General features: G+C 29.6%; 2 protein-coding genes across 2 annotated transcripts; both read right to left on the bottom strand.

The window, feature by feature from the left end:
- Nucleotides 1-484: 484 nt before the first annotated feature.
- On the bottom strand, nt 485-1,887 carry LOC107764756 (protein MIZU-KUSSEI 1-like). The gene has a single exon (XM_016583359.2). It carries the CDS (start codon nt 1,542-1,544, stop codon nt 696-698), a length of 849 nt encoding a protein of 282 aa, XP_016438845.1. The 5' UTR covers nt 1,545-1,887; the 3' UTR covers nt 485-695.
- Nucleotides 1,888-8,131: 6,244 nt separating this feature from the next.
- Nucleotides 8,132-13,973, bottom strand: LOC142170608 (MADS-box transcription factor 23-like). The gene is made up of 8 exons (XM_075232497.1): nt 13,741-13,973; nt 11,636-11,714; nt 11,449-11,513; nt 10,446-10,545; nt 10,241-10,282; nt 9,810-9,851; nt 9,566-9,660; nt 8,132-8,421 (listed from the first exon to the last, which is right to left on the bottom strand). The coding sequence occupies exons 1-8, from the start codon at nt 13,920-13,922 to the stop codon at nt 8,334-8,336; spliced, it is 693 nt and encodes a 230-aa protein (XP_075088598.1). The 5' UTR covers nt 13,923-13,973; the 3' UTR covers nt 8,132-8,333.
- Nucleotides 13,974-14,251: the final 278 nt, after the last annotated feature.

The following is a 14,251-nucleotide window of genomic DNA, read 5'->3' as shown; positions in this document are numbered from 1 at the left end:
AGCGGTTCGAAAGTTTACGAAAAATGTGGGTTCGGAAGGTTATTGGTCTGAAAGTTTATCGCTTCATATTTATTATATCTAAATTACTTATGAATACTTTTGAGAAGTCATTTTTTTTAATTTGCATACCAAACACCGAAAATTGAATAAGATTACTACTTGTTTTTCAAGAAAACATTTTCTTGGAAAACATTTTTCACGGAAAATATTTTCCGTTATACCAAACACACCCTTAATTTCAAATTTGTATAAAACATATTCTAATAGTCATTTTCTTAAACATAGAAGTCTGCAATTACGCAATAAAGTCACAAAAATATTACTAACTGATCTTTTTATCTGCCTAAATTTTGATGGTTAAACTTATTGAATATCTTAAAAAAGAGGTAGTAAATATTCTATGAATTAATTAAAATGTGTGTAAGTTAGATGCTATGATAGTGAAGATCTATATTCAACATACATAAAAACTAAAAGGGATAAATAAATAAAAAGCATGCATATATGGCCATGCAATATACATATAAGATAAGTTACACAACGTACAAAATCACTAAACAACATTTCATATACCTAATTAAACACACTATAATCAAAATGAAGTACTCAAAAACATCACAAATTATAATTTTTCCTTTTTATGTTCTTTAATTTCCATATTTTTTTTTTCCTCTTAATTTCTTTTTTTTTTTTTTTTATATTCTAAGTAAAAAAATACTGAGTTCAGGACCTCCATTACCATCTGGATTCATCATATAAAAAGCTTCTGAGTCACGACTCCCCACAACTCGTTCAAATTTAGCTCTCATGTATAACAACTCACCTTCCGTCGCACTAATTTTCCGGCCGTCGTCCACCACCGGAATCACTCCGGCACCGACGGACACGCTCTGCACGGTACCAAGCACGTGCCAATCCGAATCTGTACACGCGCGTGAAAGCGCGTGCCCACACTTCCTCCCATTACAGTACATAGTCCACACGGGCTCCTGAAAAAGTTCCACGCGCCGCCTGTTTCCACTCCCACGCGCCGCCGTCTGCGGAGGCGCCACCATTTTCTCGCATTCTAACGCTATCCTTACGAGCCCAGATGACATTTCCTTCACCAAAGACGAAGTTGAAATTGCGAGCTCGATTAAAAGTACTGGTTCTGATTTCGGATCGTCTTGAACGGCGAAGGTGACGTGTCCTCTCCGGTGACCAAATAGTGTTCCGGTGAGTTTCCGGCCAAGAGACGGCGTAATGGAAAATTGGGTCGGGAGATTAAGCCACTTGCATGCAGGAAATATAGTAGGAAATGAGATAATACTGATTAGTGACTTAATTAGAGCTGAAACTCCAATTCTTGATTTGGTTATTGGATTAATATTTGTTGATGACGTGGAACTTCCATTTTTTGGAACAAGAGATTTATCTGAAAAACTCTCATTTAAATCATGGTTTATAGAAGTTGATCTTGGATAAGTGGAAGGAATTATTTTCTTGGAATTTTTGCAGCTACTTGTTCTTGAAAGAGCACCAAAAGGTTGTTGTTGTTGTCTCATTGTATTAACCAAAAAAATGGACAAAATTGAAATTTTCTATAGATTTGTAGGTATTGAAAAAGGAAATTTCATGCAATAATGAAGAACCAAGAATATAGTAATAAGCTTGTTTTCTACTACAACTCCAAAATGATATCAAGTCTCAAGAAAACAAGAAATGTTTTTTGAGGTATTTTGGCTACTAAAAAAGAGATTTTTGTGGGCATGTAGTTTAGCTAATGATCAAAAGCCAAGGTTTTAGTACAAACCAAGAAAAGGGCAAAAAGCAAAAAAAATAAAAAAAATAAAAAAAATAAAAAAGGTGTTTTTAGGTTTGGTGGGGGTGATTTTTTCTTTTTAGGTTAATTTTTTACGACAAAAAGAACATAAACAAGATGAGAAGAGAAAATAGTAAGAATCGAAATAAATTTCACCAAGTATAAGCTTTAGTAGACTAATAGTAGTGAATTATTTTTGCTCAGAAAAGAAAATAACAAGAATTGAACTGACACGTATAAGATTTTAATGGTTGAATAATTTTGGATCACAAGAAATACAAAGAATAATAAGTAGTATTGATCCTTTTAGATATGAAAAAGCAAGTGGAAACTATAGGGATTTTTGGTTGTTTTAATAGTAATATGCTCAAAATGAAGAAAAATGTTATAAAGAGAATAGAGGAGAAAGAGGCCGACAAGGTAATGATGAGTGTTTTGAAAGTGGCTAAAAAATAAAGGGAAACTATAGAGGTTTGTGCTGTTTGTGAAATGATTGTGATCATTTTTTTGCATTCATGCCCTCTAATATTTATATGCAAATTTTGTTTTATTTATTTAAATTAAGATTACACGTTTAGCCGTTCTTTGATGGTAATTTTTTGAAAACTTTCCTCCTTTTTATCAAGCGTGATTCTGATAAAAAAAGATTGGCTAATTGTATGAAATAGACGGTCTGGATTGGCTGATAAAGATTAGATGTTGTATAAGCGCTTTTTCACGAAAAATAATATTGTATTGCTTCTTTCAAAACTAGCCATATATATATATATACACACAAAAATTATACAAATTTATAAACTTTTTCGATTATTAAATATAAATAATTTTAGTGCGGGCTAAAATTAATAATACCCTTTTCTTTTATTATTCTATATCCGAATTTCACGAAGACTTGTGATGTAGAAAGCCAATGCAAGCAACCACGAGATAACGCGGACATGAGCTAAAAGCTACCCCTTTCACCAACTAAAATAAGTGGCTAGAAAGCAGAAAATATTTTTTTAAATATATATTTTAGGCAAATACTTTGACAGACGAAATGAATAAGGTCAGAGAAGCGTGGTAAATCAGGGTCTAAGAGACGGGATGGCGATGACAAAGGCAGGAGCGGTGGTAAGGGGTAGAGTTTGGGCTGGGGTAGCACTAGGGGCTTGGAGGGGTGGGTGGGGGTAGGGGTTAGAGGAGTGGGGTGGGAGGAATAGTCCGGGGAAGGTTAAAAACGAATTTTGAGAAATATTTTTCGTATTTTCGTAGGGAAGTCATTTTCGTGAGTTCATGAGTAAAATATTTTTCAAAACACTTAAGCCAATCAAACATGAGAAAATTAAAAAAATAATTTTTAAAATATATTTTCTTTCGTACCAAACTCACTCAAATTCGAGTACTTTTTTCCTTTAAGTGTTTGATATTCAAAAATACTAATCCAATTAATTTAAAATCAAGATTTATTTAGTGAGCCGATAAAGTGACTCTTTCAAAATGTTCTTCATTCTTAAAATTCGAACTCATGTAAAATATATCTTAATTAACTATTTAAATTTGATCTATTATTTAAGATAAAACTAAAAAATTAAATTTATCTTTTGGACGGTTCCAAACAAAGCGTTATTATTTGGGTCCCTGGGGCTAATCGGATAATTGGTGGCCTAACCTTAATTAAACGGCCAGGATTAAATTGACCTTCTTTAATCCTGACACGTTGACTCTTTAATATTTTTTCTTTTCCATAAGCATGTGACATCTTCCTTTGCATCACTATTTTCCTTTCCCTTCTTTTAATCTACTAGTCTTAGTGCACGTATTTCTCAATTCAATAAATATTTTTTTCGTAAGAAACTTACATATTTATACAATTGTGTTTGAGTAATACAATAAAGTGTAAGCTTCTGAAATTGTTGAATATTGATCTTATATAGCTTACTCTATAAAAAAAAATTATTCATGAAAGTTCCCAATCATTATTCAATACGTTCATCTTAAATTATGTTCCAATTTATAATTTTATCAGTTCAATTTCACAAGTTATCGTGCTCTCTTTTTAGTTTCGGTAAAAACATATATCCTTTACAGATTTAGAATTTTTCTGATTCTTTTTTTTTTCAAAAACTATTCTCAAGTTCATTAGAAGACATAAACATGGTATAGACTTAAAACTTTTATTACGATTCTTTCAAAATTTGTCAAATAATATAAATTAAAAAATTAAGTCATATGTCTTCTCAATTTAATACCTTTCAATTTTAATATTACCCATGTAGTGAAGTTTAAGTTCTTGAAACAAAACAAAAAAAATATAATACATAACTTTGTCTAACGAATAAAAGATCAATTAACTTTTTGTGTAGAAGTTTCGTACTTTTTATAATATAAATTTAGGCTTGTACGATTTAGTATGATTGAATATGATATGAAATAATTATTTTGGGTGCTTAATTGAACACGAGTTAATTATTTTATATGATTAAAATAAGAATTATAAAATACATATTCAATTGTTCTACGTTGAAATAATTTTAATTTAAATATGTATTTTAATTTTAATTTAATATGTGACTTACCCATATTTCAATTTCTTAATTAGAAATCAATTGAATTCACCGTATAACATCGTTCTCATATTGATTCTACGTATTACACAAAGGATTTATTTTCAAATAGTACAATATATGTAAGACAAAATATTTATTACTTTTAAATTCTTAAATATTAGGACTTCTTACATTTAATAGATACATTTTTCATTGATTTAAATTTAAAAGTCCTAAATATTAGGAAAGTAACTTAAATTAGAATTTGTAAAAGCTATTATAAAAGAGTAAAAAAATAAAAGATATTTCACTAGAGGTGTTCGTACTTTTGATATAGTATAGATAGATAGATATAAATTTGTGTTAGTCAAGTACTTCTTCCTGTTCATCCTGAGATAGAATATGTTCTTGTTTCTTTGTATTTTGTTAGAATTAGCTTAATATAAACAATTTTTTTAAAATTAGATTAATAAAAAGAAGAAGTGCACAATGAGAATTAAGTGAAATATTTTTCATAGCAATTAACACGTTATTTAAGGATTTCAGAAAATAATTTTTTATAATGATCAATTTGGAAACGGCAAAAGAAAGTGATAGTGTTAAATTTTGGTCTGTTAGCTTATTATAATATTTTATTGGATGCAGAAGTTAAGAAAATTAATCTAACGTTATGTTACATTATTCGAATAAGAAAGTGATTATGTAAGGTAAAATTTTAATTGATTTTGACTTTCTAAATTTTAGGATTTTATATTGATTTCAAAGTCTTAAATATTAGGGAACTGTCTTAAATGATAGTTTTGTTCAGTGTGAAGTCTATTTTAAAAGGGTAAAAAAGATGAACAATATTTCGCTAAGGTCCTTCGTGCTTTTAATAGTATAGATAGATATAGATATAGATAGATAGATATAGATATATACAAAAAAAATCAACAAAAAAAGGTATTTATATTATATTAGTGTAAAGAATAGTTACCAAAAGGGTCGTTTAGGACAAGGAATGAGGATAATAATCTCAAGATAGAATTTGAGATTGTATATATTTTATGTTTAATTATAGGTATTAATTAGCTAATCATTGGACCAACAAGGGTTGTGGTGAAGTGGTTTTAGTACTCCTTCGTTCTTAACCAGATTGCATTTATTAGGGAGCGTTTTACCCCCAATGTGGAACTTTCTGTGCGTGAATATGGATTTAATCGGGCTTCAATGTATACCAGAAACCATGTGAATAACCAAAAAAGAAAAAAAGCTAATCATTGGATAAATTTTACATTAAAATAGTAGAATTAGCTATCCCATTATTATACCAAACAACTCCTAGAGTATTACAATTAATTATAGGTTAAACAGTCAGGCATATAATTTGTTAATATAGATAAAAATAATATTAATACTATAAATATATTTTTTATATTGTTGAGGAGCGATGACATAAGTTAAATCTTAATAAACAAAAAATATTATGGAAACTATCTTGAAAGTAGAAAAAAATCAAAGTTAAATCCTAAAAATAATAAACAATTGAAAATCTTTTAGAATATTTTAGCTGCATCATTTTATTAATAATGATCGTATTATATGCTTCAATTGTTACACTTGATTGCAATATGATTATTTCTAAATTAAGTTAAGGATTACTAAGATTGTTCAGATTTTGGTATATCTACTCAAACAACTTAAAAAAAATGTAAACTAAATTGTCATGACCCAAATCCGCAATAGGTCGAGACTGCACCTAACGCCGCTATTAGACAAACTCATAAGTTTAACTATAATTTATTTACCCCCTTTTAACAATTTTAATGCGGAAGTTTTCCTTTTCAGTGAACACTTTAAACTAGATTTCATGCAACTGTGACAAGTCTTTTTGAAAATATCAATATAATAAGTACATACTCTGCGGTGATAGAAATTACAAGTACAACAATACACAAGCGCAACAAATCCCCCAAAATCCGGCGTCACAAGAACATGAGCAATTTAGAGAATATACAAAACTACTAAAGCTACTGTCCGAAAGTAATAGAGAAGAATAGTAAATAAGGTGGAAGGAGACTCTCGTGCTGCGGATCGTAGCAAGGCAAGCAACTCACTACTAAGTCTTCATAGATGATCGGCTACACGCCTGCATGGCCACTGGCGGAACTTGTCTCAGTACCTGCACATCAGTGCAGAAGTGTAGTGTGAGTACGAAAAATAACGTGTACTGAGTGAGTATCTAGTCTAAACTCAAAAAGTAGTGACAAGGGGTCGACTTGACACTTACTAGAGGTCCATAATAATATTATTAGTGCATAAAGTAAACATGATGAGCATACGACAATTATTAATGAAACAATTAAAATCAACTGCAATAAATACAACATGAGTCCGTATCTCATTACCAACATCTTATAACTGTCCGTGAAGGCAATAACTCAATTATACCCAAACTAGAACTTGTTTCGATTATTAAGCACGAAGTTACCGAGGCGAACAACCCGATCCCATAAGAATAGTAGTACTCAATATAGCTGAAGCCAACGGCCTGAACCCATAAGAATAATGTTATTATATTGTCGAGGTGAACGACCCGATCCTATAAGAATAATGTTACTATACTGCCGAGGCGAACCCGCCGATCCCATAAAAATATTATATTATCTTGGACAAAAAGGTATTCATTTTAAAAAAATTGTCATGTTTTATACACGAGTAATTTTATATTTCATTTTGTACGGCAAAAAGTATGGAAATCTCCAATTAAATTAAGTTCATGTTTATTCAAGGTGAGATAACATATAGGCAATAATAAACAAAAGTTGGATATGTTTGAATTGCTAGCTGTACCATGCATAGCAAATATTTTTATTTTTTATTTTTAAAGTAGGGATCAATATAGTAAAGTGAGCATGCGACTATTATCAGATAATTGTAATTAAATTAATGAACAATCTTATCGAACTCCTCGTCATTTGCTTGACTAATAAAGTCATGATTAGATTAATGCCTGCTAATACTTAATTTAGAAAAAAATTAGTTACTAAAGAATGATGTGTACTTTAAAAGAAGGGGTGACCACAAAAATAACATTATTTTTGGGGTGTTATTTTTTCTTTTAAAAAATATATATATAAATAACGTCAAGCTAATAGAGGAAAGGGTGACACGTAAACATGCGTTGATGCAACTCAAAATATTAAAACCATGCATCTAAAAATGACATAAATTGTGGATTAGCTGATAAAATGATGTCCTCTATAATTATTTTCTTTTTTAAAATAATTTTCCATGTGAACATTGGATTTCGTTGGTAAAAATAAGGGAATTTTGATTGGGAATCTGCAAATAAACATATTGATCTAACAATGAAAAATTAATTACATATTGATATTTATAAAAGATTTAAATATTCAGTATTCGAAACTCATTGATTCGACTTATCAACTTCGCTTCGAGTAAGCTTGTTAAGGGAGTACTGCCCCGTTTACCAAGAAGTTATTCATTTATAATCTCGAACCCAAAAAGTGCTAATTCGCAGAAGTTGTCAATGGTGGCGGAGCTAGCATAAGATTTGCGGGTTCGACTGAACCCAATAATTTGATTCCAACCCTTTATTTGTGTTAAAAATTTTATTAAATATATATAAATTATTGATTTAAAACCCGAACCAACAAGGTTCAAATCCTGATTCCGTCCCTGATTATCATAGCAGATGAAGTGGCTATCGCACAACCACAAATGCCATTTCAAACACAAAAATTGACATGAAAGAGTAAAATAAAATTCAAGAAATTAAATTAATTTAAGTTCTCTCTATTCTTGATAGGTCTGATCTTTACCAACTTTTGCAACTAGTTCTAGTCATACATTGACTGAGTACAAGAAGAAATATGTGAAAATAAAAAAAGAAATTGATTTGATAATTAAAACCTAGCTAAATCCAAGCTAAGCAAAAGTAATATAAGAAAAAGTCTTAATTTAAAACTGTGATAGAGAAATGAGTCTAATGCAAGAAGATATCACTCCAAAACAATTGTATTTTGAGCATCATTGGAAGTACTTTCCATCTTTGGTATTATCATATTCTGACTTGTATCAACTGGTAGCCTGTAAGAAAAAATAAGAAGAAATAATTTAAATAATTATTCACCTACTCGCTTTAACTTAAAATAATTGACAGATATATAATTTATGTATAATCCATATATAATATGTGTATACTCTATGTGTATCGACTAGGAAAAATAAATAGTGAATCTGGTCAGTTGTTTATATAAAGGTTCGAAATAATAATAAGAAATTTTAAATTTGTCCTCTAAGTTTATTTTCATATCATAAATGATAAATATTTTAAAGGAGAAACATCATATTTTAAGTAGTTTTGTACCAATTTTGGTTTGACATGATAATTTGGAGTAGAAAATTTTAAAAATGATATCTAAGAAGAATTAATTTAAATAATTGTTCATTCACTCGCTTAAACAAAAAATAAGTTGACAGATGTATAATATATATATACGTCTGTATATATAATATATATATATATAATCATATATAATATATGTATACCGATTAGAAAAAAAATAAATAGTGAATTTGACCAGCTATTTGGATAAAGATCCCAAATAAAAATAAGAAATTTTGAATTTGTCCTCCAAGTTATTTTTCATATCATAAAATATAAATATTTTAAAGGAGGAACATCAAATTTTAAGTAGTTTTGTACAAATTTTAGTTTGACATGATAATTTGGAGTAGAAAATTTTAAAAATGATATCAAAGAAGAATTAATTTAAGCAATTGTCCATTCACACGCTTAAACAAAAAATAATCGACAGTTGTATAATATATGTATCATCTGTATGTAATATGTATAATCATATATAATTTATGTATACCGGCTAGAAAAAATAAATAGTGAATCTGACCAGCTATTTGGATAAAGATCCCAAATAATATAAGAAATTTTGAATTTGTCTTCAAATGAGTTTACATATAATAAATTGTAAATATTTTAAAGGAGGAACATCATATTTTAAGTAGTTTTTTTTATAAATTTTGGTTTGACATGATAATTTGGAGTAGAAAATTTTAAAAATGATATCTTAAGGATCGTTTTGTTCATAAACGAATTATATTGGGATTATAATGTACTTAATAATTATTAGATGAAGACTAATAATACTTATGTGAATAACTAGTAATATAAGTAATTTAATTAAGTAAAAATGTAATTACATATTATAATTACCCTAAACGCAAACATGTGTCTGAATCACAAACTGAATTCTCCAAAGCTAAAGCTCTTTCTTGACAGTGCCTGGAGCTGCGTCTTAGTTCCTCAATCTGAATAAACAAAAAATAATTTTACACATTTAACAAATAAAAAGGTAAATATTATACTGAAATTAGGAAAAAATTACTATAAAACCACAATTATAATATTAAAAAATACAATTAAAATGTATAATCAGAATATGAACTTTAGGGCATACCTGTTCACGCAGGGCTTCATTTTCTAGTGAAACCTTTTCCTCCTGCCACGCAGAAAAACAAAGAAAAAGAAAAAGTAAATGAACAAGTATTTTAGTAGGTATTTGGGCACAAAAAATTTGATTTTAAAAAAAAAAATTAAATATTTTTTGGAGTTAGATTGATAAAAGGTATTTGAAGGTATTTAAAAAAAAAAAATTACTTGAAAAAGTATTACAATTTTATCAGAGAAAATGAAATTTTGAATGAAAAAGCGATAAAACCCACATAGATCAATCTAAATTTAAGGAAAGTTTATGAACCCCCCCCCCCCCAAACCCCACCCCATGACACCAAAAAATATTATGCTATAATTTCCAATAAAAAAGAAAGTGAAATAAGTCAATAAAAAAACAAAATACAGGGATTTTTAAATTTTAACACAAATGTATACCTGCAGCAGTGATTTTTCAATTTTTCCCAACAATACTTGTTCCTGAAAATATATATAGCAAAATTAATAAATTCAAGAGCAATATAATATGTTTCCTTCCTTTTCTTTTTTTTTTCTTTTTTTTTTCCTGAGTATTAAATAGGACTAATTTTTGAAGTACATATAATAACTACTCCTTAATTAATAAAATGCAATTAATATATACCTTTTTATCTTTAACTGCTAAAATGCCTTCAGTTAGCTGATGTTCTAATTGCTGCAAGTCTTTGAAGTTCAAACCTTCAAGTTCTTTCCCCATCAACCGACTTCACATTATATAATATGCAAAAATATAGAGAATAATATTATCACTAATTAATATTATACAATAACATTTATTACTATATATACATATTTTAGTATAACTAGCTTATATGTAACTTGACAGTATAAGAATTATATTTTAGTAAAGCATTTTTAAAATATACGCTTCCATATTTTGCAAAATTTCTCTTTCACTCATTAATCTACTCTGGCGCCATTTCAGCTTACCGAGGACATGGCCCTTAACATGAGGGTATAAAAGTCAAAGATTAGGGTAGAAGGGTAATAGGTCGTCGTGTGTTTTCTGATATGTTTCAGGTTTTTTAGGGTTAACTGACTAGTACATTGTCTTTGATTCTTAGAATGCCTGTATTAGGGTTGTTTTAGTACTATCTTCCGCTTCGATTTTCTAGTACCCTGTCGTGTCACTGCTTGTGGCTATTGCTATTGCTACTGCTTTCTTCTATTTATTTTCTCTCCGATCCTTACATTGTTGATATCATTTTCCGTGCTTTGTTGTTGCTATTCACTTGTTCCTATTCTTCCTCTCGAGCCGAGGGTCTTTCGAAAACAACCTCTCTGCTCTCCAGGGTAGGGGTAAGGTCTACAAACACATTATCTTCTTCAGACCCCAAATTTGGGATTAGACTGTGTTGTTGTTGTTGTTTGTTTGGGGGGGGGGGGGGGAGTGTGTGGGTGGGGGGGGGGGGCGTGGAAGTTTTAAAATTATATCCATTTTTTAAATACCAACAGTACATTTTAATTAATTGAAGGTTATATGTGCATAAGTAAATACGACAAGGACCAAAACATAAATTATTGAAACTTAGGGGAATAAAGTGAATTTTTTCCTATTTATTTTATGCAAAAGGAAAATATTGTAGAAAATTAAAAGAAAAACTTACCTTTGCACCTGACGTAGCAAAGCAACTTCAGCTCTTAATTCATTCACTTTAGGCTGCGACTCATGCTTGTTTAACAAAATCAAGATCTTTTAAATTAATTAATTGAAAATATTAAATTGGAAATGATTTATTTAAATAAATCATGTGATTAATTAAATTATGTGATAAATATTTGTTTAATTACTACCTCTACTGCCACATTTTCGATTGTGGTAAGCTCAGAAGATTCTGGAGCCTTGTTATACCTTGACAGTATGTTTTCCATGCTTCAAAATACAAAGTGAAAATTATCAACCAAAGATGATACAATAAAGACTAATATATTGAAATAGTTTAACTTCTATACACATAATTTAATTATCTAAGAAATAAATATAGGTAATCGTTCGTGATAAGTGAAATTATAACTTGGAAGTATAGACATATATCTGGGAGAAATTCAAAAAAAAAAAAGAGCCAGATTTACAAGTGGTCATTCAAAAATAATCACAGTTTCAAAAGTAATCGAAATTTAGCCACTTTTCATATAAGATAAATCTGAACGAAAACACTGTACAACATCCGGAAAATACTCCAGCATAATATACTGGAAATCTAGTATAATATACTGGTCCAACATAATATGCTGGAAGTCCATACACAGGTGCTCCAATCTCCAGTATATTATGCTGGAACTTTTCGCGTGTTGGAGTTCAAGCATAATATGCTAGAAGTTCATACACTGGTGCACCGATCTCCAGTATATTATGCTGGAACTTTCCGTTTTATAGCAAAATAATGGCTATTTTTCAATGACTTTGCAAGCGCTGGCTATTTATGAATGACTAACCCGAAAACTGGCTAGCCCGTGCTATTTTTACCATATATCTTGCTATACAAGGCCTAGTAGAAAATGACAATTTTGAATAGAAAATAGATCTTATCGGCCGGCCAAATGGGAGATCGACCACTCCTACCATTCAAAAAAATAATCGGCAAATGTATAATATATGTATAAGTAATTTACAATTAATTTTAGCTAGTGAATATAAATATTTTTGGCCGAGCTACCAAACGTGTAATTTCGCCCCAAGAAAAAAAAAGAAGAAGATCGATTTATTGGGCTTTATTTGGGCCGCTATAGACGATTGATGGTTCAAGAAAATGGGGCCAAGTGTATAAATAATCATTCTCACATATGCTATTTAGAGATTAGTTAGTATCTATTTTGTCCTAAAATTTTAAACTAAAAGTTTTAATTTAAGAAAAATTCAAGACTTTATTGTCCCGAAAAAATGAACTAAAAGTTAAAATTTAGGACGCGCTGGCTAATTTCTAAATAGCATCCCCTTAGAGTGATTATCTGATGTCATCTCTACAAAAGAATGGTTGTGAATTAAATGAAAGCCCATATCTTCTGTTGGGCTATTTCATTACTAATACTTTTGTAAAACTAACCTTCTATTTATGGCCCATCCCAACAACAATTCATTCTATTAATGGAATAATCTATCAAATTTTAGAAATTCATTCCATAAATAAAAGTATTTCAATCCATATTTGGGTTGTATATCACACCATCTCTAAAAATATAATTTACTTGTTAAGCATTTTTAGAATCTTCCACTCCTAGAACACTTTCTAATTATTCAAATATAATCAACCATTTTAGGAAGAAAATGTATTTTTAATCCTTTCCCTTTATCATCATTTCCAAGCTACAAATAAAAAAAATTCATAATTTAGAAATAATTCGAATTACATCTTTATTTACCCCACCTTACAGTAGAAAAACAATTGAGAAAGGATACAACAACTTCATCTAACACACAAAATTTTCTCTATTTCTGAACTTCTATGATTAAAAAAATAGGAAAATCATTAAATCAATCAAACATAGCCCACAATCAGAAAAAAGGAAGAAGAAGAATTCATCTTTGTACTAACAGGAGCCTCACAACAGAGGTGAACAACAGAAGAAATAAATACTTATATATATATATACATAATTAACCAATCCGGACGGGATTCTTGAAGTAACGGTAAAATTATCTCCAGGTGACTTATATGTCAGTTCGAGCCGGGGAATCAGCCCCTAACGCCTACGTTAGGGTAGACTGCCTACATCACACACCCCTTAGTGGCCATCCCTTCCCCCAACCCGACGTGAATGCGGAATGCTTTATGCACCAAACTGTTTTTTTTTGTTGTTTTTTTTACATTAGAAAAAAACACAAACACACACAGACACACACAGATATGACAAATCCTATACATAAAAGATAAAGATAGATTAATTAAATTAAAATTTACCTGGAACTAGCAAATTCATAAAGCTTTCCAGTGTTGGAGAAAACAAGAACACCAACCTCAGCATCACAAAGAATAGCCAATTCTTTAGCTTTTTTCATCAATCCTTGCCTTCTTTTTGAAAAAGTAACTTGCCTACTATTTGTATTTTCAATCATCTTAATTTCAATTTTTCCTCTCCCCATTTTCCCTTTTCTTTATTTTCTTTTCCTTATAATAAAAATGGAGTGAATGATAATAGAGAAAGGAGTCATGTCTTATATAATTATGTTGAATTCTTGAAAGGTCTAAGGATGGAAAGTGTTACTACATTTGGAAAGGAAATTTGGAAAGGAAATAATGGTTTTTCTATGTGTGGTAAATTACTTTTTGGAATGTTTCTATTAAAAGGCATGTTTGGTTTAGTATTTTAGTTGGTCATCTATTGTCCAATTTGCTAACATTTTCATTTATGTTCCTAAATTTATTAAGTATATATTTTACACGATAGAAAATATTTTCCGAAAAATGAAAA

This window comes from Nicotiana tabacum, chromosome 16 (assembly GCF_000715075.1).
Source record: "Nicotiana tabacum cultivar K326 chromosome 16, ASM71507v2, whole genome shotgun sequence".
NCBI classification, from domain to species: Eukaryota; Viridiplantae; Streptophyta; class Magnoliopsida; order Solanales; family Solanaceae; genus Nicotiana; species Nicotiana tabacum.
The sequence above is the reverse complement of the archived record's forward strand: the minus strand, read 5'-3'. Positions and strand labels throughout refer to the sequence as shown.

Excerpts from the sequence above, each read along its gene's own strand:
- LOC107764756 (XM_016583359.2), bottom strand. The coding sequence starts at position 1,544 with ATGAGACAACAACAACAACCTTTTGGTGCTCTTTCAAGAACAAGTAGC.
- LOC142170608 (XM_075232497.1), bottom strand. The coding sequence starts at position 13,922 with ATGGGGAGAGGAAAAATTGAAATTAAGATGATTGAAAATACAAATAGT. Across the intron at positions 11,514-11,635 it reads TCGAAAATGTGGCAGTAGAG|CATGAGTCGCAGCCTAAAGT; the intron begins GTAGTAATTAAA and ends TTGTTAAACAAG. Across the intron at positions 9,661-9,809 it reads ATGAAGCCCTGCGTGAACAG|ATTGAGGAACTAAGACGCAG; the intron begins GTATGCCCTAAA and ends TTGTTTATTCAG.